Here is a 13,625-nt window from a genome sequence, read left to right on the forward strand (position 1 = left end):
AGGGGGCGAACCGACGCATGTAAGGTTTCATTACTCCGCCTAAATAAGCAAGCAAGCAAGCAAGCAAGCCAGCCAAGTCACAGTAATGAAACCTTACATGCGTCAGTTCGCCCCCTAATGGCGTGAGAGTAGGTAACAGATTGAGGTGAGGGAGAAAAGCTAACTATTGCCGCTTTTCCACTACAAACGCGGCTGAGCTGTGCCGAGTCGAGCTGAGTGGGGCTGTTGGAGTTGCATTTCGACTACAACCGCGCTGAACCGTGCTGGCTGGAAGTGGGTGGACACATTGGGTGGAGTTAGCGAAAGTGGGTGGACGTCACGTGATGTCGTTAAGCAGCGCAAACAGTGACATCAGTGACAGTGGCGGAACAAGTCAGAGCCGGGCCGGGGGCGGGGCAAATGACCGGGCCCTTTATTAAAGCTTATCATAACATCATTTTAGGCTACAAAATGTCCGCAACTGCGGTGTTTACCAATTTCAACACTACCGGGTGCAACTATGTTATTTAGTACATCAAGTCCTTCAAACGAACATGTAACTCAGAAACAAAAAACATTAGGATACTGTACATGGCTCATAATAAAACATCAATAGCCTATACTGCGCACATTATTTGAAGGGCATACGAATGAGCGCTCAGAGGTTGCAACGGTGACAGGAAGAGTCAGAAATAAAAGGAGGGCGGTGCAAACCTCACTGAATGCACTGTGTTTACCAATTTCAACACTACGGGGTGCAACTATGTTTTGTACATTAAGTCCTTCAAACGAACATGTAACTCAGAAACAAAAAAAACATTAGGTGACATACTGTACATGGCTCATAATAAAACATCAATAGCCTACTGCGCGCATTATTTGAAGGGCATATGACGAGCCTTGTGCTCCGCGAACTCGTCCACGATGCTCTGTATGTCACTGATTCAGTGAGCTTTTAAGCGGTAGTCTCACGACCTGAATAGTAAACAATAAACATAGAGGACATGGAGTCGTTAGTGTTGCTGGTCTTGGTGCTGTGGCTTGTTGTCACCGACAACGCCAACAGATACTGGCAAGAGCGTATAGATGAGGCGAGGCGCATAAGGCTTCAGAAATTCTCGTAATTCGTAATTATTCTCCTTCCGGGTTTGCGGTGTTTACAGATCCCAGCGCGTTCGCGGGGCGTGTGTGGGCATGTGAGGACACGCCTCCTCACCAATCAGTGCACAGGGGAGTGTCTGCTCACGCCCCCAACCTCACTCGGCACGGCTTGGCTCGCTTCAGCCCCACTCCAAAACGGTGCGAGTTTTAGGGGCTAAGCAGGGCTGAAACGAGCTGAGTCGTGCTGGTTTTTGGTAGTCGAAACGCGAGCCGTGTCGGGCTGAAGTGAGCTGAAGCGAGCTGAAGTGAGCTGAAAAAGGGTAGTGGAAAAGGGCCATATGTCGGATTCGGAACAACAGACTATTTCGCACTGGAGGCAATGCTGTGACCTGCCTTCGCTCATGTTTAAAGCCAGAGCATGTTGATAGGCTGGTCCTTCTAGCTAAAAACTTGTAGGCCTCAGTATAATGCTATGTAATTGTTGCAATTGAGTTTTCAGTTCCTTCATCCTTTGGTAATTTCTTGGATAAATTTCATTTATTTGTCATTTGGAAATCAGAATTTCTCTTTTAAATTTCATTCTGCACTGAAAGCTGTTCATATTGTTTGTTTGAATATAGTGAAATAAAATGTAAGTGATTTCCCTAACATCAAGAATAATCGTGATTACAATTTTGATCAAGATAATCGTGATTATCATTTTTTCCATAATCGTGCAGCCCTACTAATTACCATTCGGTTTATTGAGGTGCACAGCAGTACATAGTTGCAACAACTCACATAAAACAAAACAAAGACTGATATTCGGTTGGTTGAGCTGCGCAGACTGCACAGGTTGCGAGCTCGAGCTTGGTTGCTATGGTTACCCACAACAAGTTTGACAGGCATATCGGGGACAGCTCCTAGTTCAGGACCCCAGCACGGCATGATGAAGGGTGCCAAACCGAAAAGGCAGAAAACGATTGCATCGTTTTTTTCAAAAAACAATGACTAAGTAAACTGTGCCTTACTTTATCATATCACCTTGCAATTTTTTGATAGTCTGTTCAAAGTAATGTCGTAGTGAAAGTAAAATCGTACGGAGTAGAGATGCCTTTCTGGTAGCCTCCTTCTTTCGGTGGTAGCCTGTAGATACAGTGCTCAGAAGGCAGTTTTAAGGGCATCAGAGTATATTCCTCGCACAACACATGTTGGGGGTGGGGTTGGGATTGGTTTGCTGGCAACTTTGTCCCCCCCAGTTCAAAAAACGTATCTGCGCCCCTGTGTGAAGTGCGTTTGTGGGCGTGATATTTACGATGTATCAACTACGCAGTTACTGTATATGACTTTAGTTAGGCCAATATTAGAATATGCATCGCCTTTGTGGTCCCCTTATAGAGAGTGTGCACGTGACGTCACGAGGTCACGTGATATTTGTTTATCTGCCACCTTGGACGGCATGGCCGCGCATAGAACTTAGACGAACCCGTTCTAATTATCAAGTGTGTGGGAGTAGATCTTTCGAGAATGGTTATATCTTGTTCAGCATTTGGTTGTACCAACAGACAGGGCCAAAAGGAGGGCCTGTCATTTTATAGATATAGGTATAGTTGGGATACCCATCCTGCAACAAAATATTTATAAGCTTCCAGGCTCTTGTAAGCTTTGAGGGCTTTGCCAGTGTATCACGATTCACGATTAACGAGAAAATTGTAAATGTCGTGGTAGGCCAGATCGGGCAAATCGCCGGCACCGCAGCTCCGAATTTCCCTGAACAAGGATTGCGGCAAGTTGTACGGATCTGCAATCCCCAACCTGGAACACTTTTCCACGTAACGCTGCCTCACGTCACCTTCAAGATGCTGAACAAACTTAGACAAGTTATCGCGCGATGTAGATGGGGTATTTTCCGAATTTTCTTGGGGATTACTTCCTGGATCCATTACGCTCGCGCAAGGTAAACAATCCTGAAGCCGTCCAATATGACGGAGTAAACGTGGACGGGTCACATGACTGCACATCCTCTATACAGTTAAACATCGAAAGCTGTTGGAAAACATCCAGCGTCGCGCCACAAAGTTCATTCTAAACTATCCAGCCGTAGAGTTAACATACAATGACAGGCTGTGTAAGCTAAATTTACTCCCTCTAGAATTTCGTAGGGAGATACATGACTTAGTCCTCCTATTCAAATTCAAGGTTGGGATAATGACAGCAAATTTTGTCAATTTTTTGTCACCTGCAACCAGCCATTATAGAACTCGTAACTATGATTTTAACAACTTTTGTCCTCTTACGTTGCATAAGCAAGATTATTTCACTAACTCATATTTTCCTCGAACTATAAAATTATGGAACAGTCTCCCTAGTTATATAAAGCAGTCTACGTCAGTTCCTGAGTTCAAAAAACTACTTCGTAGCCATTATAATTCAAGATTGTACTCATACCGGGCACCATGATCTATATTTATTTAACTTGGATATTTTTGTTACTTAGTCAATTGATAATTATTTTTTATATTTATTGTTTTTCTTGTTTTTAATTATCTAAATGTGTTTTGTAATGTTTTGTATTTTGTTAAGGGGTTGAATGTTAATTGGGGCTTTGCCCTGTATTCTTCTCCTGCCACTTTTGCTATTTATGTATTTATTGTGGCAAACCTCAATAAAAGAAAAGAAAAAAAAGAAAAGTAACTCTTTACAACCACGATGAGCAGAAAAGCATCTCAGTATGCAACAGCAGAAGACCACATTGGGTTCTGCTCCTGCAGTCAAGAACAAGACTCTTAGAATCAAAAACAAGTTCCTATTAAAGTGCCCGGTGAGTGTATACAGTATAAAGGAATTATAATAAAAACCCACTTGACTTGACTAAATTCTAACAAATTATGGAACAAGACAAAAAGCTAACTAGTATCTTTTTTCCCCAGTCCAGTGAATCCTGAATTTCTGATTCACTATTGACCAATACATTTTATTTTGGTGCATCACTAACAAAGTGTTTTGCAGAAAACCTTTGAATGAATGAAGGAACATGAAAAAGACCAAATGTGAACACAAAAATAATTCTCACTATACACCAAACCAACAAATAATGGATATACTAAGAGTGGAAACTCCAGCGTTATGGAGGTGAAATGGTCCTTCCTAGATTGTAAGCGACATGGCTGTGTTTAATGGTCATTTCAAACCACAAACATACTGTAGGAATGAATTATATGGTTCTTTAGCAACAGTTTGGAGCATCCTTTGAAAGGCCAGTTAAATATCACAGGCAAACAAACCCAATTCAACAGGGATTTTCTTGTGCTCATGTTAAAGGAGAACTGAAGCCATTTTTAAACTTGCTTTTATTTCTTAATTAACTTGTTATTCAATTACGATTTCAGTTTTATTAACCTTATATTGTGACTCGTATTGGCATATTATATTACACTTATCGGCCTTTTCAGTTTTTAGCCATGTTGAATGTAGTTCGTTTGGTCCACGGTAGGCGTCGCTTATCCGTGTGATCTTCACGAGACTTGTGTGAGACTTCAAACGTGAAGTGTCAGTGCCGCCATTTTGAAAACTGTTTACAAAGCGGCCAGATCGGCATCTCATTCCAATTTAGATTAATTTCAAGATTTGCCAGCTTCATCAGTGACGGAGATTATTCCATACAACTTCGAACCATTGGTTAAATGGAGGGAAGAAAAAAATAAATAAATACCCCCCCCCCGCTTTCGGACACTAGCCCGTCGTGCTGGTATTTACGTCATTACTGTCGCACAATTAAAACGTGCCAGATCAGGCGGCTGGTGAGTTTTCAAAATAATAAATACACACGTATTTTTGTGATAAATCCATATTATACTGAGCGCATTTCCTACATTAATCAATACAAAGTGCCTGCATCTTTGTTTTATTTAAACCAAGGCTGAATACTTTCTTCTTTGCCGCTGCCTTTTATTAAATCAAATTTGAGACTTTTAATTTGATTTCTTTCAGCGTGACCGCAATGCATGACGGGATATATCGCTTGGTTAGTGACCATCGGTTGTACACTACTTTTCGTGATGCATTGTGGGATACTTTGAGTGCACTATATAGGGTGTAAATAATCTTCACTAAGGTTTCGGAGAGCACTATAAAATGGCATCCTCACTATATAGTGCCCTATATAGTGAGTATGGAGCGATTTAGGACATGGAAAACTTCCAGCTTGATTACTTCAGCATTCGAAAGAGGGCGCGCGCGTCTTTTGACAACATCAGCAGATGTTGGTCACTTTGATTTCCGCTGTACGTTTTACTTCCATCCTACGATGTCTCGCACAGGTCTCAACGAATCTCGTTTACGGCCATTGCTTTGACATATGGACTGATGTAGCGTATTTCAAACACTCATAACTTGCTATTGCAGTGACAAAATAGCTATCAAAAATGCATTCCTATATTTAATAAAATGAGATACATAGAATTTTGATAAAAAAAATTTGCCTTCAGTTCCCCTTTAAAGTCGATATAGTATTTGCATGAAATTGGTCTCTACAGTATAATGGTTTGAGATATACCAAGGTTATGCTACTATACATCAAACCAGTCTTTAATCCATTACTGTTCAATAAAAATCAGTAAAGTTTAAACTTAAAAGCATAGCATCGAAACAGAGCAGCTTACCTTAACCTTCTCCGACACCTCGTCATAAAGGTTTATGTTCAACTTCTTAATGCTTGGCATATACAGTTTCTTCTTTTGCTTCTTCTGCAGCTGATACTCGGTGGTTGTTTTGACGATGACCTATAGAGGTGATGAGAAGATGATGAATGCTTCAGCGTGTCGACTGCCATGCTGCGGAAAAGCTCTCAGAATGGTGCAGAGCCGTCATTACACCATGCGCGCTTGGGAATTCTTACAAATATGGACATCAGTAGTGAAATGATCACGAAACACAGACTATAACTCATCTTCAGTCCATCGTCTGTCAGGTTCTTCTAAATTTTATGCAGCTGAGAGACTGCGATTGAATTATTCAACATCCAAATGCATGTGATGACATCTCACATTCTTTATTTTGCTTTGACACGCAAGCACATCTGTCTTACTATCCTTGGAAGCACCAGTGACATAATTAGTAATGCAGTTCATTAGTGCTATACCTAAAATCAAACCTTATTCTTTACCACAGTGACCAAAAGGACAGGTTTTGGTTCTTTTTTTAAATGAAGGTTGCTGTTTTTGTACAAAAAAAAAAAAAAAAAAAAAAAAGCTTTGGCTGGTCCCTACAAGGTCAAAACGGTCATATTACGATCCTTGTGGGGAAATTTGGTCCCCACCAAGATATAAACCCCCCCCCAACATACACCCTGTCAATACAAAAGCTTTGTACAAGGTGCCATAAAATGGAAATATGCATATCCCTGGGCATAGTACATGGAACTGACAAACCGTGAACCTCACACGCTGTTGTCGCCTCCTTCAAATGCAAATCCTGCATTTACAAAACAGGACAGCTCTTAGAATACGTCAAGATACAGCAACTTGAGAGCAAAAGTGGAACAGATCCAGTCTCATAAGTGGCCGTGTTGCTTTACGTCCCAAACAGACCTCCTCGATAGTTCTGGTCTGCATAAAGAAGGATCAGTCCACCCTCCCCTTTCCAAAAGTCAAACAAGGAAGTGGTTTGCGGCTCTGGCTTCGCCTCAATCCTCTCTGGTAAAATGGGCCAATTCCAAAATCCTAAACTGTTTTGAAACAGTAGACGCATTAATATTTACACCCACAAAATATGCATACACCAGCTCACTTTCTAGCCCAAGCAATATTACTTGCATTTCCAGGTACCGACACGAGTGGCTGCCTACTTGGTGGCCCCAATCTAGATTTCCTTCGGGATCACTAAAGTAAGTGTCCGTCTGTCCGTTTGACCACCCAAGAGTTAGGATTTGGGGTCATTGTTTCTTCCCGACAGTCTTCCATGAATGTGAATTCGAGGCCAAAGAGTAACAACTGAAACCAGTGGGTTGGCAGAACATCTTAGGTTGCTGAATTGAGAAAGTGATCTGTCTCTTTTCTTGTCTCACACACACACAGCCACAAGCAATGACAAAACACACAGATCTAGTAAAGCTCTGTAATTTTGGCCATCATTGTCACTGAAAAATGAGTCACTTGCCTATGAAACAAATACTCTGCTCTGATTCTCTCTGAACAGAGCAAGGGCTGCTCACGCCATCTGCGTGTGTGTGTGTGAAATCACATTCAGTCCTCATGGGTCATTTAGAAAGAGAGTGCATCAAAACGCCTTCATGAGCATGTCAATGACAGTCCCATGACATTCTGTAATACTCGAACATAACCACACTCGCTTGTATTGCACGCCTCTTCTTAAGCTCCGTCTGGAGTCATGTGCAGAATACACGGAGGAGGAAGGGAGTTGCCGTGGTAATGTGGAGACAGAGGTGCTGGCAATCATGCGCAATTACTTACCTTATCTGGAAATGGTTTCTGGAGCTGGTTAACCTCCAGTGGTGTGATCAGAGGGATGTTATCAAAGCCATCCTCCAGAGATGGCTCCCTCTCCACCTTCTCTCCAAGAGTGCTGCCCAGCTTCACCATGTCTGACACACACACAGTTTTATTAGGCACACATTCCAATGGCATGAATAAAGTTTGGAAAATAACACAATTAATAACTTGAAAGTGTTGCAGTGTTAAATGTGATGTTCCACAATTTAGCCGTGATTGTTGTGTGCCGTGATGCTTTCCGGAAACTCGGCTCTCATCATTAAAAAAAATACAATTGGAGAGGTAACAGAACGACCAACACTGGTAATCAGAGAAAACATACACAGCCCACAGCGTAGCTTCACAGAGATGGCACAGCTCCATAATCAGCTCCACACAAAACAGACACAAAGACTTTTCCATTTATATGTGAAAATCACTCAGCACAGCTTGTAGCCTAAAGCAGACAAGATCTTTCTTGACTAACTCAAAAAGTGATTTAGCTGTTTGGCAAAAAGTGATTTACCAAATTGTAGAATTTTATGATGTTTAATTTCAGTCCCAACATGGACCATGTGGGAGCTGAAACCCACTGGGTGAAAACTACCAGTTTATGATCGCTGCCTCATCTCGTTAAGTAACACCCGCCACCCCTCAAGATCATTATGCATAAATACATGAATGAATAAACAAAGAATCAAATAATGAAAAAAACAAAACTATAATCCAACTAAAACAAGCAAATAAAATAAAGAATGAGTGAATAAAGTCAAGTTTATTTGTATAGCACTTTTTTTTACAAGACACATTGTTGCAAAGCAGCTTTACAGAAAATTAAAGACTTTAAACATGAGCTAATTTTATCCCTAATTTATCCCCTAATAAACAAAAACTCTAACCCAACTAAAACAAACAAATAAGGAATAGATGAACAAACAAAAACTAACCCAGCTAAAACAAACAAAAGTAATGAAAACAATAACTATCATCCAACTAAAACAAACAAACAAGGAATGAATAAACAAAAGCTATAACCCAACTAAAAACAAAGAAGGAATGGATGAACAAAAACTATAACCTGACTAAAAAAAACAAACTAAGGAATGAATAAACAAAAACTATAACCCAACTAAAAACAAACAAGCAAACAAACAAACAAACAAACAAACAAACAAACAAGGAATCGATGAACCAGAAAAACTAACCCAGCTAAAACAAACAAAAAAGAGTAATGAAAACAATCATCCAACTAAAACAAACAAAGAAGGAATGGATGAACAAAAACTATAACCTCACTCAAAAACAAACAAACTAAGGAATGAATAAACAAAAACTATAACTCAACTAGGGCTGGGTACCGTGTGCTAGTACAAAACCGGTATTTCTTGCTGGACCGGTCAAAAAAAAAAAAAAAAAAACGGTCCAGAAAAAAAAAAGTCAGTGGACCAGTTGTTGGACCGATTAGAAAATTCAAGTACCAGGCTACCAGCAGGCGGTCACATAATGTTACCGGTCTAAGAAAATAAAACAGAGCAGATTTAGCTATCCGTGGTTACTCTCTTTCGAAGACGCTCGCTGTGAATCATATCTAGAAACACTTAAAGGATGAGTCAACAGACGGCGAGGCAAGTATAGTTAGTTTTGAGACAAAGTGCAAACATGAAAAATTATATCGATCAAGAATAGTGATCCAACACATGCATACACTTGTACTCACGTAAATTTACACGCGAAATAAAAATGACACCCAAACAAACCACAAATCAGTTTACCGATATTTTTTTCCTTCCTGTGTGCCCATAGTCAGCTTATTTCCATGAGTTTGGAAAGCTGAAATCCATCAATAAACAAAGAAACTGGTGCTCGCCGCTCGCTCAGCAAAACACACCGCCATTTTGAATAAGGCTGAGATCTCGGAAAATCTCGCGAGATTTCTGCATATTAGTTGCCTGTGCATTGAAAATAATATCATTCTAATATACAATTTGAACATAATTTGTAGGACTCACAGAGACCTGTACTTGTGTCTCGCTCCCCAAAATATGATATAGTACTGCTGCACTACTATAATCAGGTCCAGGTCTGGACCTGGACCTGATCCTCTGGACCGGACCTGTGCCTGAATTTTCTGTACCGGTACCCACCCCCAAACCCAACTAAAACAAACAAGCAAACAAATAAGGAATGGATGAACCAGAAAAACTAACCCAGCTAAAACAAACAAAAAGTAATGAAGAAACAAACCAAATTTAAAAAACAAACAAAAAACCCAAAAGGAATGAATGCATAAACAAAAACTATAATTAATTGATTACTTGATTAATTACTATAGATTTCAATAAATTCATATATCCTAAAACATTAAAAAAATTTATAGAAGCAAAACACAAACATTTTTTATTCATACTGATTTATTCATTTTAAAAATGCTTTATTCAGATATATTCATTAATGCATTATAGTTGATAGTATTTAGCATAAAGTCCTGCCACAGTGTGACTCTGATCCAGCTCCTCAACATTTAAATCAATATTACACTGTTCTCACACTAAGACATTATCACGATATTGCTTGCTGTCTAAATAAAATAACATGTAAGCAACATGTTTACTGCCCAGGTCAGTAGCCGTATTTAGAGGGTTAATCATTTTATTAAAAAGAGTGAACTGAGGCTAATTTAACACCAGTTAGCAGGGTACATATGCTGCCTGTCAGTTTGATAAATAGCTCTTGGCAATATGAAGACAAATCTATAAACAAAAACAACAAAAAAATTAGTCTGTTTTCCAGGCAGCTAACATAAATTAGCATCACCCTAAATCCTCGTTAATGAAATTCTGATGTAATGATTTTTTTTTGCAGCATTCCACAATACTGTGCATGCTGTATATTGTGATATATTATAGACACAACTGATTATACTGCAGCTCTGGGAAAGAACATTTGATGCACACGTTTTTCTCACACTTCCCTGAATCTCAAGACATGTCATTATGAGTCAGTGTGAAAACACACACACACACACACACACACACACACTCCCACACAAAACATAAAACGAATACATTATCTGTAGGAGAGCAGCGGACGACGCCTATCTCGCACTCAACTCCTCCCTTCTTTCTTTTTTCCGTCGTTCACCGTGAGCTTATGGAAAAGAACAAACATCTGGAACAGCTTCCTAATTTTGGGGATTTTTTTCTTAAAACATGCTCAGTGTTTAGACTCAACACTACACACTCCAAATATGCTTTTCTATATCTCGGACAATTTTGAATATCAGTTGGTTCCACCTTCTAAGACATAGGAAGGACTTTTCTGACTGAAAGTCTTTCTTGTCTGGAAACATTCTGTAATAAAAATGTATGATTCTTACATTTACATGTATTACTGAATTTACACCCTGGAGTTTGTATAACGCATGCATAATCAATGAGCATTCCCCCCCTTATTCCCTCAGTAATCCTCTGGCATTTTTGAAATAGCTGTTATTCTACTAATCCTATGATTGCAATATAGATGAATGCATTTCCATGTTGCACAACCAACGTGTTTCTATTACTAACAAATGGAGTCATGAAGTGCGACAGCATTTTGGATAAGGGTGGCCATTGCCCTCCTATGACCCCCCCACATCTAAACTCACTCTCTTAACCTCTGATTAGTGTGCGTGTATTTAACTTTTTAGGCATTTTGAAGAGAATACTGCACATTTAAGAAGAATTTTGAGATAAGGGTGGCCATTGCCCTCCCATGCCCCCTAATGCCCACCCTCACCCACTTGCATCTAAACTCACACTCTCTCTCTCTCTTAACCTCTGATTAGAGAGAGAGTGTGTGTATTTAACTTTTTAGGCATTTTGAAGAGAATACTGCATATTTAAGGAGCATTTTGAGATAAGGGTGGCTATTGCCTTCCCACGCCCCCCTAATGCCCACCCTCACCCACTTACATCTAAACTCACTCTCTCTCTTAACCTCTGATTAGAGAGTGTGTGTGTATTTGACTTTTTAGGCATTTTGAAGAGAACACTGCATGTTTAAGGAGCATTTTGAGATAAGGGTGGCCATTGCCCTCCCATGCCCCCCTAATGCCCACCCTCACCCACTTACATCTAAACTCACTCTCTCTTAACCTCTGATTAGAGACAGTGTGTGTATTTAACTTTTTAGGCATTTTGAAGAGAACACTGCATATTTAAGGAGCATTTTGAGATAAGGGTGGCTATTGCCTTCCCACACACCCCTAATGCCCACCCTCACCCACTTACATCTAAACTCACTCTCTCTCTCTTAACCTCTGATTAGAGTGTGTGTGTATTTGACTTTTTAGGCATTTTGAAGAGAACACTGCATATTTAAGGAGCATTTTGAGATAAGGGTGGCCATTGCCCTCCCATGCCCCCCTAATGCCCACCCTCACCCACTTACATTTAAACTCACTCTCTCTTAACCTCTGACTAGAGAGTGTGTGTGTATTTGACTTTTTAGGCATTTTGAAGAGAATACTGCATATTTAAGGAGCATTTTGAGATCAAAATGTACACACAAAGCAAGAATACAGTCAGGCTTGACTACATATTGACAAAGCAATGAAGACTGAAAAGGTTCATATAACCTTGTAATTCTTCATTAAATCCTGTAGGTGTTCATTCAATAGGCCTGCTCTTATTTTTCTGCAGTCATTCAGCTTTAGCGCGATTCCTACTAAAGATAGTACACAATAGCTGTCTTTGTACCTCTTGTGTAGTGTTTGTAGATGGCATTGTTTCCGAAAAGCAAGCAGTATTAGCTCTTAAAAATCAATAAACACCCGAGCACAAGTCTAAGCAGCATGCATACTTGCCTACTAAGCAGTATGCAAAAAACAGTACGCCACCTGCATACAGGAGATATGGCTGAGCGCGTGCTGTTTAGTACGCTAGATTTAGTACGGTCTCAGTGCCTGAATCAGCCACAAAGGACACCGGACACTGAATAATGTGTTTATTTGGTGCTGTAATGCTAAAAAACCGTCTCATATTTCACGTCTAAGGTATTTTAGATTTAACTTTAAATGCAGGGAGCGAGAATTAGCCTATTTGTTTTAAATATAGACTTAAAAAACGCCACGTCGTAGACCGAACAATCATCACGAAATGAAAGGTAGCAGTTACCTTAGTAACCATTGACATCACGTTCATTAATTAACGTTAACACAATAAAAATCAGGCTTTATTAGGCTACATGGACTATACAGCAGAGAAACTCACCGATTTTGTGTCGGTAATGGTGTAGTTGTTCCTTTAGGAAGGGTTTTTGGGGAAAAAAATAAAATAAAAAATCAGTGCGGCTGAACAGAGCAGCCCGGTTACCGTGGCAATGCCGGATTCAGCGGAGGCTGCGTCGTCGATTTGCACTGCGCATGCGCAGTGCGTCACACATCCCGGTTCAGCACGTGTTCCTGCAACGAGCTGTCGCTCCAGTATGATGTCAGCCACGCGCAGAAACGTGGTTAGATTAGATTAGACTCAACTTTATTGTCATTGCGCATGTCACAGGTACAAGGCAACGAAATGCAGATTGCATCTACCCAGAAGTCTCATCTCATCTCATCATCTGTAGCCGCTTTATCCTGTTCTACAGGGTCGCAGGCAAGCTGGAGCCTATCCCAGCTGACTACGGGCGAAAGGCGGGGTACACCCTGGACAAGTCGCCAGGTCATCACAGGGCTGACACATAGACACAGACAACCATTCACACTCACATTCACACCTACGGTCAATTTAGAGTCACCAGTTAACCTAACCTGCATGTCTTTGGACTGTGGGGGAAACCGGAGCACCCGGAGGAAACCCACGCGGACACGGGGAGAACATGCAAACTCCGCACAGAAAGGCCCTCGCCGGCCCCGGGACTCGAACCCGGACCTTCTTGCTGTGAGGCGACAGCGCTAACCATTACACCACTGTGCCGCCCCATACTGTAAATATCTATCATATTATACCATTCTGGGCAGCACGGTGGTGTAGTGGTTAGCGCTGTCGCCTCACAGCAAGAAGGTCCGGGTTCGAGCCCCGTGGCCGGCGAGGGCCTTTC

General features: G+C 40.8%; 1 protein-coding gene across 1 annotated transcript in view; it reads right to left on the reverse strand.

The window, feature by feature from the left end:
• Nucleotides 1-12,930, reverse strand: part of caly (calcyon neuron-specific vesicular protein) — a 30,601-nt gene extending 17,671 nt beyond the window's left edge. The window contains exons 1-3 of the mRNA XM_060899521.1: nucleotides 12,800-12,930; nucleotides 7,530-7,660; nucleotides 5,721-5,840 (exon numbers count right to left, since the gene is read on the reverse strand). Of these exons, the coding sequence (XP_060755504.1) occupies nucleotides 5,721-5,840; nucleotides 7,530-7,658 (249 nt within the window). The 5' untranslated portion in view covers nucleotides 7,659-7,660; nucleotides 12,800-12,930. The remainder of the gene's footprint in view (nucleotides 1-5,720; nucleotides 5,841-7,529; nucleotides 7,661-12,799) is intronic.
• Nucleotides 12,931-13,625: the final 695 nt, after the last annotated feature.

This window comes from Neoarius graeffei, chromosome 18 (assembly GCF_027579695.1).
Source record: "Neoarius graeffei isolate fNeoGra1 chromosome 18, fNeoGra1.pri, whole genome shotgun sequence".
Taxonomy (NCBI): Eukaryota; Metazoa; Chordata; class Actinopteri; order Siluriformes; family Ariidae; genus Neoarius; species Neoarius graeffei.